General features: G+C 43.5%; 1 protein-coding gene across 1 annotated transcript in view; it reads left to right on the top strand.

Annotated features, from left to right (window-relative positions):
* Positions 1-13,219, top strand: part of TENM2 (teneurin transmembrane protein 2) — an 876,941-nt gene that overhangs the window by 591,307 nt on the left and 272,415 nt on the right. The window contains exon 4 of the mRNA XM_023528647.1: positions 12,226-12,441. Coding sequence (XP_023384415.1) covers positions 12,226-12,441 — 216 coding nt within the window. The remainder of the gene's footprint in view (positions 1-12,225; positions 12,442-13,219) is intronic.

Genomic DNA, 13,219 nt, shown 5'->3' with positions numbered 1-13,219 from the left:
AAAAAAAAAAAAACTAGAACATGGATATAGACCCAACAGAATAGTGAGTTAGCCTTGAGAGATAAGACAGGTGGAGAGAGGGGAAAAGATTCATATTTAGCTTAACGATCTGCATATATGAAAATCTTTCAGAACAATAGGTCGCAATGGCCCTACAAAATTTTTATACGTGAGCCGAAACGAGAATAAAAACATGCATGGAAAAGTGAAACATTTAACTTTAAAAGGTCTTTTACACTTGTCAGCACAGTTAGGAAGTCATTGAATGTCACCTGATCTAATCTAAAGAGCCTTCCTGGAGGAGGAGGAATTCCATATATCTTGCTTTTGATTTGCAGACCCTCCTCAGTACTGTCCTCTTTCTTTGCCAGATCTAGTTGCCTTTTGTATCACCTATTGTATATGGATGAAGCAGGATTTACTGTGCTCAGGTGGATCAGTGGCCTGCAGTGAACTTCTATAACGCAATAGATTCGTGATAGAAAGCAAACATTTGCAGGTGGCATAGGGAGCCACAAGAGATCCCGTTAGAGTTTGGAAGTGAAATGTGTCTATTCCCACTTGGGGTATGTCAGAGGCCTCTGCCATCATTAGTTCTGTGGGGATTTCTGCTCATAAAGTATTTGTTGTCATGTTTCGGTTGCTATAAGAAGAGAAAAAATTGCTACAGTTTGCATGAGATAGAGCTGTGTTTCGGCAAGGAAGCTCACAGTAATTTTTTTTTCTTGAATGTTGGTCAAGTTCAAGCTACTGAGATTTGTCTCAATGATACCATGCAACAGCCCCTTTGAAAGATATCCGTTGCTGTTAGAATTTAGACTCTCCTTTCGACTCCTTTGTTCTTGCCATATGTCTCGGTGTGGAATTAATTAACTAGTTAACTAACTAGTTAATTAATTAATTCCACAACCCTTTATTGTATTTGCTAAGTGTTCCAGGAGCCAAGGATCGAGCATCCTTGCCTTCAAGGCACTTACTCTCTAGTGCAAAAAGACCATTTTTAACAATATGTCGATGTGAGCTTTAGAGAAAAAAGAAAGCAGAGTAAGGAGGATTAAACTGCTGAGGTTGTCTGGGAAAAGGTGTCTTAAAAGGTGACATTTGATCTGAGACCTGCAGACAGTTGAAGGAGTGAGCCACACTCAATTATGTGTATTCCAGGGCCAAGGACATGGGGAGTGCAAAGGGCCTGAGGCAGAAGACTGCTTGGCTCAGCCCCAGATCAGGTAAAGGCAAGGGAGGATCTGGGCCTTTCCTATTTACTTCAATGCTTTCTTTGAGAACTAGGCTTAAAGCTGAATGAAAGAGACAAAGCTAGGCTGCTATTCTGGCCAATTCCTATGCACATCCCAGCTTTAAAGTGTCTTTCTTCTTTTCCTTCTGCCCGAAACCTTGTTCCCCCAGACACTGGCATGGCCCTCTCCCTATTTCCTTCAGGTCTCTGATCAAATATCGTCTTATTGAGAAGCCTTCCCCGACCACACTATTAAAGTGTCAGATAAACAGTGTTAGAGATAGAAATTATTTTCTCCGCCAAATCTGATTATTTCACGAGAGAGATGACTCACTTTCTCTGTTATGGGATTAAGAATGATCCCATTTGAGATGATAAATACTAGAAAATTTCAGTAACCCAAGAAGGCCTGAGAAACAAATTGCTAATTCATGACTTAAACCATCGAAACGTGATGAATAACTCAGGACCTCAGTGGGTTGCTGAATGGTGCATCGCAATGATAGAGCAGACTGCATGGCTCGTAGATAGGCGTGAGCAAAAGACACGTGGAAGGTTTGATTTTTACCATAGGCTTTTCACGCAAAATGGAGGCCGATGCTTAACAGGAAAAACAGGATTCAAGAACTCCCAGGCCTTCTTTATGGTTTTTCATAGGGAAGAAGAAAATTTATAAAAGGTTAAAAAAAAAAAAAAAAAAGCTACTATAAGACCTTTCAAATTACCTACCATCAGATGGTTTCATATCAGTGTATTTAAGTTGCAAAAGGTGAAACGTAAGAGCTCTGATTATTGTGATATTCTGTAAGACCTAGAGCTCCCATAACTCATTAGTAGGAAAAAGGAACCCTTGTTCTTTCTTCATGGTGCTATTTACCTTTAAAATATCTGGCAACAAAAAGTTTTCTAAGTCATTAAATTAATAATCTTTGAACCACGGGGTCTTTTTTTATTCATTTCTTTAGGCAAAAATACTGACATTTCCTTAGTACTCCCTAATTCTAATGTATTTTCTAAGCACTTTCGACATCTATCTCATTAAACTCTCTCTACTAAGTAGGAATGGTTATTAACCACCTCTGGTTGATGGCGGGTAGGGGGCTTCTCATCTATCCCTGCTCCGCACTGGGTACTTCTGCTCCCTGTCCACACTTCGTGCTAAGAAGGGCCACTGACAGTGTCTGGTCCACGTTAACTGGGAGATGCAAAGCGACTCTAATACAGCTTGGAAAGAAACCACTAAATCATTCCGAAGGAAATCCGGAGGGCGCTCTCGGACAGTGCGTGCACCGTGAAATCCAGGCAGGCCATGCTTCTATTGGAAGCTCTCGGATATTTGTTTTTCTTGTGTAATTACCTGATCGCGCACATGCATGCGCGTGTGCGTGTGCGAGTGTGTGTGTGTGAGTGCGTGTGTGCATGCACGCATGCGTGTTTTGAAGGCAGGAAGGGTATCCTAAAAATATTTCCAGCAATATGCCCTATACATCCCATTACATCAGCTGTCACTTGACATGAAACCAGATGCAGTTTAAGGTCTGACATTCAGCCGACTTCTGTTTATATAGTATGGAGAAACTTTTGTTCCATTGCAGTATAAGGCATGTACCATGAGAGATTTGGGGAAAAGGTCACCCAGATAGTAAATAATTCTGCTGAGCTTTGAAGTGAAAATGCTCCAGGAACCTTTATCCTGTCCTTGCCATTTAACTGATATGCATCGGTCATTCTTGGAATTAATGAATGGTGTACATCAGAGCTCGTGCCCACCATTCTGTTCATCAGAAGCTCAATCTGAAATCAAAATCATATTTTATCTTTGTTTTGATCCTCTTCCTGTGTTCAGGGGAAAGCATTGTGACCATCTCAAAGAAAGAAAAAAAGAATAAAATACACCCCAAGGGAAACCTAGTTAAAGAACTAAAGAATGACATCTTGATGGAAGAAGATTTTCCTCTTTGATTTTCATTTTTCAGAAAAAAAAAAATGTAAGCTGGTCTTTGAAGAACACATTATTTTTCATGGGTAGGGAAATATCCAAATTTTGCCTGGCCTATTTTACAATACGATCTTGAAAAGCTATGCGATGAGCTGGAATGAGAGTTTAAATTTTTGATGCAATTCTCTGCTTGAGAAAGTGATAACGCAGCTCAAATAACAGAGAGAGTATTTTCTGCTACAGCGCAACAATCAACATAACGTCTGGGCATATTAATAATTTCATTCCTAAACTTCTCGATAGGGAGAGCATGGGTCTTAATAGCATCGTCAGGATCCTTAGGGCAATTGAAAAACCCAAAATCATTACTTTCCACTGATAGGCTTTTCTTTCCCAGAGGATGTCAAAATACCCAGGGTAATGTAGGTTTATTGAAATGCTCAGATAGGCACTGCTCAGATGTAACTTTGCAATAAAATCTTCTCTTTAAAAGAGCCCCTCTCAAGTATTTCAAGTGGTCTTTTTTTTTTCTTTCTTTCTTTCTTTTTTTTTTTTTTGTCTTTGTCATTTGGAAAGTAGCTAAATGAAGTTGACACTAATCTCAAGTGATATTTCCAGATGATTCAAGAAAGCGAGAAATGAGTATAGTATAGGGGTACAGTGAAATGATGTGGTATCTATGATTAAAATCCCTTTCTGGCCCATCATCAGTGAGAACCTGTCCTATGTGGGAGGGATGGTCCCAAACCTACAATCGCTATTAAGTTGTAATTCACGGGCAGCTGATTCTCTAGGGCACCTGACTCGGCCCCTACTCTGGGGTGGGCAGGGCTTTCCTGGAGCAGGCGTGCTGTCTGCTGTGATTACAGCCATGCCTGAAACGCTGGGACAAATTCCGGGATCCCTCTCAGACCCTCAAGGACACAACTGGCTCCCAAATGGTCCTCGCCTGACAATCTCCGTCTGAAAAATATCAACAGCAGTGGGGTCTCAGCCAAAAGCTCCTGTGAAGGAGCAGCTTCAGTGCCAGGGAAAGATTTTTAAGTGGTATAAAGTATGTCCCATCTGAGATCTCACTCTGGTTCCCGTGTGACTCTGCCACAGACATCTTGGTTATGAAAAACAATAAGAAATCATCATTTATATGAAATGTCCAGAATAGGTAAATTCACGGAAACAAAAAGTAGATTAGTATTTGCCAGGGGTTAGGGGAAGGAGGGGCAGGAGGGTGACTGCTAATGGGTATGAGGTTTCCCTGAGGGGCGATGAAATGTTCTAAAATTAGTTATCAGTGATGGTTGCACATCTTGGTGAATATGCTAAAAAATCTCTGAAATGTATACTTTAAAAAGCTGAGTTTTATTCTATCTCAACAAAAAGGGGGAAAAAATTGTTGGTCAGAGCCAGGAAAAAACAGATAAAAACAGAGGAGATCAAAGTCACCTTCCCCCCAAGTCTGGCTCTCTTCCTGTTAAAGAGCCCTTTAAGGGCAATAAAAATTTGAGGGATTACAGGAAGACGCGCCAGATTTCAATAATCAACTGGAATGCTCAAAGAACAGAGGCAGAAATCTGCTCTGGTCCTTCTTCACTGAGGCTCTCCAAACATAACCGCCCAGGAGCAGGAGTCCTTCTCTCGTTCATTCGATTGATCATTCATTCATTCATTCATTCGTCCAGGCATTTGGTACTAGTTCTGTGCCAGGCACTGCAGCCTCGTGCTGGGCATGTGAACAAGAGCCACAGATCCTTGCACTGGTGGAGCTCATCACGTATCAGGGAAAACGAGAGAGTTGAAAATAATATAAAACCATGTGCTGAGTGTCACAAGAGGTGGACCCAGTCCAGGGTGCACTGGAGCGGGGCATCGAGGTCTTACAGTTAAATGCAAAATTCCAAGAGGAAAACTTATACCACTTAACCTTCCTGCGCCTTCATTTCCTCATCTTCGAAATGGAGAACAATATTACTTTCAAAGTTATAAGTTTTAAGCGAGGTGAAATATGTAGAGTGTTTAACACACAGCTGGTGCTTATTAAATGGGAGCTATTGGTCTTATAGGATCTAAGATGTTCCTCTAAACCCCAGCTTTTCACCAATGCTTTTAAAGCTGGTAAAAAGCTGGGGTCTCTAAGCCTACAAATGATTGCTCCTTCTGACTGCAAACCCCATGCAATGTTGGTCCGTGTGTCATTGTGAATGCACTCGGAATGCTTTTCCTCTGAGGTCATATATTTTGTGTAAGCAAGAGAAGTACAAATCATTCCTTATGAGTGATCACAGCCATTTCCTTCTCTGGTGCTCTGTTCAGGCCGAATGGGGCCTTTCCATCAAGGACAGGACCCCTGATCCAGAACTGTGCAGGCCAGGTGGAGAGGCACTGGCCAGAGCTGTAGCCTTGTGCCGGAAGATGAGAAAGAGGACATACCGTGGCTTACTTCATCCTTCCTGCCTTTTTCTCCTTCATTCTAAAATGTAGGAAAAGGCTTCAGCTTAATATAATAGCAGCCAGATCCGAGAAATACTGCAGACCAGTCAACTGCCCTGCAAAGCCAGCAATACCATACTTGGGTCAGAAATCAAAAATAAAAGTCTATTCCTTAGGGGACAAATCATTCAGGAGATTATTAAGACAGGGAAGGAGAGAACAAGCTGAGTGTCCAGAGTGCCCTGTACTTAGAGACAAATAAATAAATCTCCTTGCATCTGTTTGCAAACACAGGAGGAGGCTGCATCTGCACCCACCCCTCCACCCCAGGCTGTTGGCAAAGTTCCTCCAGTCAGAGCAGGCAGGACGAGCTGGGACTGAGCGCGCCCTTGTTTCTGCCTCCAGCAGACCTAATTGCTGCTCATCCCTCACGCCATGGGGTATGGGAGCCAGGGCTGCAACTCGGAGGAGGAAGTTTAGAGAAGGCACAGAAAAGAGACTGTACTGCAGTGTGGTCGTTCTGGCCTATTTCTCCTGATTCAGTCAGCATTGTGAGGTGCAGAGTTTGGAGGTAGGCCATTCCCTCGAATTTCTCATAAGATTTGGTCCTGCCATTTCAGCCAGCATGCAAAGAAATGAATCAAGTCAGCTTTTCCTGTTTGCTAGGACATGTATGAACCAGGGTGGGGGTCCTGGTTCCTTCCCTGTGTGAGTACACTCTGGGGCCTCACGTTCCTTTGCATGCGACAGAGTGGGGGGAAGAGTCCCTGGGATCAAATAGCAGCTCTCTCACTTACTAAGCTACGGGGCCTTTGTGCCTTTTAACTCGTAGCAATTATTCTCGATACTATTATGTCGTCATCAGCATTGGTCACTTAGGCTGTGAAAATAAAACAGCTCTGATACCTGAGGTCCATTTCTGCAGACTCTTAGATGCTCTCGAGACTGCCTGTATCATTGCCATCTCACCTGGTCACTGGGCCCTTCTGCAGACAGTATGAAGGTGGGGGCTGTGGTCTGAGGTTGGCAATTTTGCCTCCATATGGTGCCACTCAAAGATCTAGGAAAACTGGAGTGCTCCAAAAGGTCCTCATCATTCGCCCGAGCCGTGGTGGTGGTTGTTAGTATGTAATACTGTTATCAGTATTATTAATTATAATGCAATAATATACAATAATAATATTTATTAATAGCTTACTAAGTGCCGAGAATTATGCCGGGCTTCTTATAGGTCATTTTATTTGATTCTCCTAACTACTATATGAGAGAAGTAAAATTAATGATACCCATTTTACAGATGAAAAAACTGACTCAGAAAAAAATATGTAGTTTTCCAGAGGTCGAACAGTTAGTAAGTGACCAACAGGGATTCAGAGCTGACCACCAGCCTGTCTCTCCTTAGTTCTAACCAGAGGCTGTTATTCTTGAAAATCCTCACCTCCAATTTCCTCTGGCTCCCATTCAAGGTCACATTTGAACAAGGCATCCTGGTGCCAGTTTTCATCAACCAGAGACTCCAGTCTCTGCCAGCACCACCCTCACTTCTAGCATCTTCAAATTGTTGTCAAGATATAACTTGCTCCATAGATGTAATTTGATACAAGAAGGCAGAGAGTTTGTGGTGAATCCATCATCTTGGGGTCTGAGGGGTTGAGAAATTTTAAAGAGCAAGAGTTGGCACGCCATCTTCTCGAATGAGTGAATTATTAGCAGTCAGGCAGCCCTCCGCTTTCATTTCTTTCATATCTTTTATCATCGTTTTTAATCACCAGGAAAAACTGGAGTGGACTGTGGGGTAAGACAGGGCTGTCTTAGTTCATCCTGCCCTCACCCTCTCATCCGTCCCCCACTTGGCAAGGGCGGACCCAGACTAAATAAACTCCCTCGGCTGTCTATTGAGAAAGAATGCAACAACAATAGCCAATTATTAAGAATGTACTTTCTTAGTGTCAAAGAAAATTCTTTATACATTATTTAGAGTGTGGGTGTTGGTTGTTTCTACATGCTGTTTGAGCACCCCTGGTCAACACAGAAGTTGCTACTGCAAGATTTTACAGTCCCCACATCTAACTTTGTTGGACTCGATATCGCTACCCAACCACGAAACTCTGCTTACTCTTTCTTAAAATTCCACTGTCAACCAATTACCATTCAGGAAGGACAAAATATGTGAACGGCAGCCCTGTCCAGATCAAAATTTCTGGAAGCTATCACACAATAAATCTGAAAACACAGAAGCAGAGACCCTTCAAGCAAACATAATCAAATAAGCAAACAGGACAAATTAAGTGCACATTCAAGCACTTAAGTTTTAAATATACAGGAAACACCTTCTCTATGCATTCACTTATCTTTGCTAAGAGTCTCACCTATCCTGCTCTAGCTTTTAAGAAAAGAACAAATATACAGCTCCTTATTCCCAGGACTAAAAGCCACATTATACCTAAAAATAAATTCTAGGTTCTCAGTTCAAGGTAAATCAGATGCAGCATAACAGATTAGCACTGTGATTTTAATGACAGTTGCCTTTTGCCTGCTAATAGAATCCTTATTAGGTTGATACTGTGTCAGCATTTGTTACATAGTTATTCGTGGTTCAATTGTATTAATATATGATTTCATATTTATGTAATAGGAGAGCCATTAATAATATGCACATTAATTAAACCTGATAAATGTGTGAAACAGAGTAGACATGAAGGTTTCTTCATCGAACTGAGTTAGTCATTTCTGTTTCACCATAGATGGAAGATATCAGTTGCCTTAGAGAAGGTCTTTGTCACGTAATTTGGCTTCCTGGAACACAGTAGGGCCTGTTGTCGCCATTGTTTGCATTTCTGTAATGGAAAACCATCCCATCCAGCAAACGCATTGGATGACTGTAATGAAAACTGAAAAACACAAAAAATGCTTGAGATCAGGAGTTGTAGCAGAAATGTTGTCACATTAGAGATATGTTACCTGCACAGAATACTGAGGTCAAAATACAGCAGTCAAAAGCATAAATGCCTACCAGCGGGCAACGTAAACACGGACTTCTGGGCCGATTAAGGTAACTGAGATCGTTCAGATTGGTGGCAAACCAGAAAAGCCACACGACGGCATTCATCCCTACTTGATTGTTGCCACGAGGGCATAGACTCAGAAGTTTTGTTTTGTTTTCGTTTTCAAGAGAAATGAGAAATCTGGAACACTATACAAAATCTTGACTTAGAATTTTTGGTAATACTCACTTTGGGGCAGCCAGTGTGTGACTTCTACTTCCCTTCCTCAAATCTGGGCTTCCTGAGAGCTGCAGTTACGTCTTATCCATCCTTTCATTTCCGAAAGAACAGAGCAGCGCTCCACGCACGTGTTTTGGGGACTTGCCAGCCACCAGGTAGCATGTTTCACAGTTTCCGTTCTTCCTTCCCCTCTAACTTGTACAGCAACCTTACGGGGAGTTGCTGCTGTTTTCACCATTTGGCGGGGAGGATGCTGAGACGGCAGGCCGAGGCTCACACATCTTGAAAGTGGCAGACCCAATCCTTGAACACAGTTCTTGAGATTTTACCTACCAACTACTGGCTGAACCCCGCTCCTGGAGGCTCCCACGTCCCTTTGCATAGACCCCGCGGTAGCGTTTAGCACACTGTATCGTAATCGTCGTCATCTTCTATCTTCTATAGCTAATTGGAAAATATGACTTTCGGATAGATAGATAAATAAGCAAGTATAATCAATGTCACAGTGGAAATGAGCAACAGGAATGAGGAAAGCATCTTCCAATACGAAGGATGCTGGATCATTTTTGTTATCGTTGCTATCAATAATTTGATTTATTTGCAGTGAAATAGCACGTTGCTTCATAGGAGGGCAGGGTGAGTGGAGAGTTATGTGCTCTTTCATCTCTCCACACCCCCCACGAAGCTCTAAGTCTTCTCTTTAAGAGAAAGAGAGCTTGACATCTCTTCCAGTCACCTGGGACCCTCACTCTCCATTTTATTTGGAACATACCACACAGCACCTAAGTCAGGGCCTCGCCCCACCTCCACCCTCGGCACCACCCCTGGATATGTCATCGGCAGAAAGGCAACCACAGGAATTTCACCCACACGGAACACAGATGCGCAAAGAAGGGCCACACAAGCTGGGGTGAGCAAAAAAACCCTGAGCTCAGGGTGAACAGACAGGAAGCAGGAGGGTTCCGGTATCTCATCTGGGGAATTAAATCCCTCACACAACCTCTTTGTTCTCTGGGAGGGTGTGTGGTCTGCAGAGCTGGAGAGTGGGAGCCAGAGGCAGAAGGAGATGGAAAGTTAGGGCTTGGGGCCAAGGAGGGTGGGTTCTCACTTGTGTACTGTTACAGCTCATCTTCCCGAGGCAAGTCTCATAATGGTCTAACTAATGGAGAGTAATGACACCACTTGGATGGGAGTTGAGAGTGGGGGCAAAGAAAGGCATGAGAATTCATTAACCGTGTGTGAGGGGCTTGGACAGCATCTCTGAAGGATCATTATGACATCATTTCACCCCCTTTCCTCACCTCTTTCCACTCCTGTGAGACAGACGAATGCTAAATAACTATATAATAATACATTACTTAGCCAGACAACAATGCAAGAAAATATAATGGCCTGCTATGGCTACGAAATTCCCTCAAAGATATATTTAAAATGTCAGTGGCACACAATGTAAAATACGAATTGCAGGTTCATTGGGGGGACGCGATTTAAAAATCTGTGCAACTAACTGTGCAGTGGCATTGCCCACTAGGTTTTAGTTTTAGTTGTCTTTTTCTGAACACCAAAAAATAAAAAAAAAGTAAAAAAATAAAAATCCCAAGTAATTTCAGCCCAGACATGCAAACTTCGAGGAACCACTTTCTGCCATATTTTCTTCTTTAGTTTTGTGGTCACGATGCTCTCCAAACCTAGTATCTTCTTGACATGTTGTCTTTTCCTCGGAATGTATCTGCAGGCTTCACAGGAGCCGTGGAATGTAGATTACACCTTTCGGAGATGTAGCCTGGCCACATAAGGAGACAAGTAGTTGAAATTTGTGTCAAATTGCTTGTTTAAATGACTTGAGCCAACTTCTTAAAGCCAGGACAGCAGGGGCTGAGGATTTTAAAAGTTGGCAGGGGCCAAAATGACAAGGCTCGGCAGTCACCTGGTGAGCTGCCAACCCCGACTGGAGGCTTCAGAAAATAAACTTTCTCAAAGGACACAAATCAAAAGTCATGTTTCAGCAGCCATTAAAACCAAATTATAGGCTTCCATTGCATAGCGAACCGCTTTCATTTTCATTACGCTTAAAATACTTCATTCTGTAGCTTGAGAATGGGTTGCTAGGAAAACTCTGCGTGGAGTCGTCATCTGTGGTCATATTTCCAAGGGACGGCGCACAGTTCTTTGTGTGTTTTTCCCCCACAAGGATAGAGCTTTCAGGACTAGAAAACAGGAAGCGATTGGGAGTCAAGGTCATGGAAACATCAACCCTGACCTTCTCCAGAGACCGGGTCCTCAGGGTTCATCTCTCAGAGGAGAGACCTTATCAGCCTGCTGCTTCGAGCAGGCTCACAGGTGTGTTTATTGACTCATTAAAAAAAGATTTTATAGATATATATAAATGTGTTTGTGTATATATATATATATATACACACACACATATATATATATGTCTGTAGACATATACACACACACAAACACATACACATTTTTTTTTTTTTTAGTTAATCGTCAACTTTTTAAAAAACAAGAAATTTTATCTAAAAGTCCAGGTCTTTAGCTACCCTGGAAAAACTGGGCGGGCTGCCTTGAGCCCTCACCCCATGTGACTACCCAGGCCTGGACCTGAGTGATGCCGCTCCTGACCCCTCCCTAGTTCACTGCGGCCCAACAACTGGCCCACTCCACTTTCCTCTCTGACCCCTGCAGCTACTTCGCTTCTCGCTGGCTTAAAGTGTGCCATATTCTTGTTATCTTTAGAAAAGGGAATATTTTCAAAGAATGTGTGCGGCATACTGGTTTTCCGGGAGATGGAATAGGGGCTTGTTACAGCAATGTTCAGCCTTGAATGGAATGTTACTTTCACTACACTATTATTATGTTTCAAATAATCCCACTGGTCGGCCTTCACCAGCCTGCTTTTGCTAACCCAGTTTCTCATTCTTCATTCGATGCCTATGGATGAGAGCATAAATGAATGCATATTGTTTATTAGTAACCCACACTGGGATACTTTATGCTATTTTATCTGTCGCTCTAGTTCAGGGGTCCCCAACCCCCAGGCCGTGGACCGGTACTGATCCGTGGCCTGTTAGGAACCAGGCCACACAGGAGGAGGTGAGCAGCGGGCCAGTGAGCGAAGCTTCATCTGCATTTGCAGCCGCTCCCCAGCGCCAGCATCACCGCCTCAGCTCCACCTCAGATCATCAGGCGTTAGATTCTCCTAGGAGCACCGGTTCCTGGTGCCAAAAAGGTTGGGGACCGCTGCTCTCGTTTGCAAACTTTCAGCAGTTGGCAACACAGAGATTTTGGTTCTAGTCTCTTCAGCAGGTTTGCAGAGCGTCTGCAACTGTAATCTGGACCCACTGATGGTCATGTCTCCTTCCTCTTTTTCCAGGCCCTCCAAACCACCACAGCCAGGCGACTCTGAGGCCCCCTTTGCCACCCCCTCACAACCACACGCTGTCCCACCACCACTCGTCCGCCAACTCCCTCAACAGGAACTCCCTGACCAATCGGCGGAGTCAAATCCACGCCCCGGCTCCCGCGCCCAACGACCTGGCCACCACACCCGAGTCCGTTCAGCTTCAAGACAGCTGGGTGCTGAATAGCAACGTGCCACTGGAAACCCGGTAAGTCCCCATCGCTGATCGTGCCCCATCTCCCTACCCGGGTCACCCGCACAGAGCCACTGGGTGGCTCATAGGGCCAGAGGGGGAGAAAATCTTGCCATAAATGATGGGACAGGTTTACCATCTCGTTGTTGACCCCTTGGTCATCTGACCCTGGATGATGGCAGGTTGATAGGTATCTCTTCATTCACGTGTGTCTCCTTTTAATGCTTGTTTACTTTCCTAGATAGCTCTTGTGTACCCAACTAATAGAATTAGCATAACATATTTTTACTCAGAGGCTCATGGGAAACATGCTTATAAGGATATATTGACTGAAAGCTGCTGATAAATTATACATTTGGCCTTTCTTGAAGTGATAAATGAAGACTCATTTGAAATTAAGTGTTTGGGGAGACCTTGAGAAACCATCCCTGATTCCAGACTGGAGGAAGTATAATTTTAATTTATATTTCCTCCAACATGCAGTCTCACTTTAATCCCTCCTGTACACGCTAACAGCTTGATGCCTGAGGGGCAGACAGTGATGTATAAAAACAAACAAGAAAAAAGGGGCAGCGCTTACGTTGGGAGGACAGAGGTTCGAAGTGACCTCCAGTTTGGCTTCGTTTGGTTTTGCCTTTGCTTCTGTCCTTTTCCCACTATGGCTCCTGGGCTTCCAAACCCACGCCACTAGTGACCCGAAAGAAGGTGCATTGAGTTACAGCAGGGTGGGCCGGGATGTGATTGACAGCGAAGGTTGCCAGTGGGTTGGCCAGATATTGTCATGTCCTCGTTG

The sequence above is a fragment of the Pteropus vampyrus genome, unplaced genomic scaffold (assembly GCF_000151845.1).
Source record: "Pteropus vampyrus isolate Shadow unplaced genomic scaffold, Pvam_2.0 Scaffold30, whole genome shotgun sequence".
NCBI classification, from domain to species: domain Eukaryota; kingdom Metazoa; phylum Chordata; class Mammalia; order Chiroptera; family Pteropodidae; genus Pteropus; species Pteropus vampyrus.
Note: the sequence above shows the minus strand (reverse complement) of the source record. Positions and strands in the feature narration are given on the sequence as shown.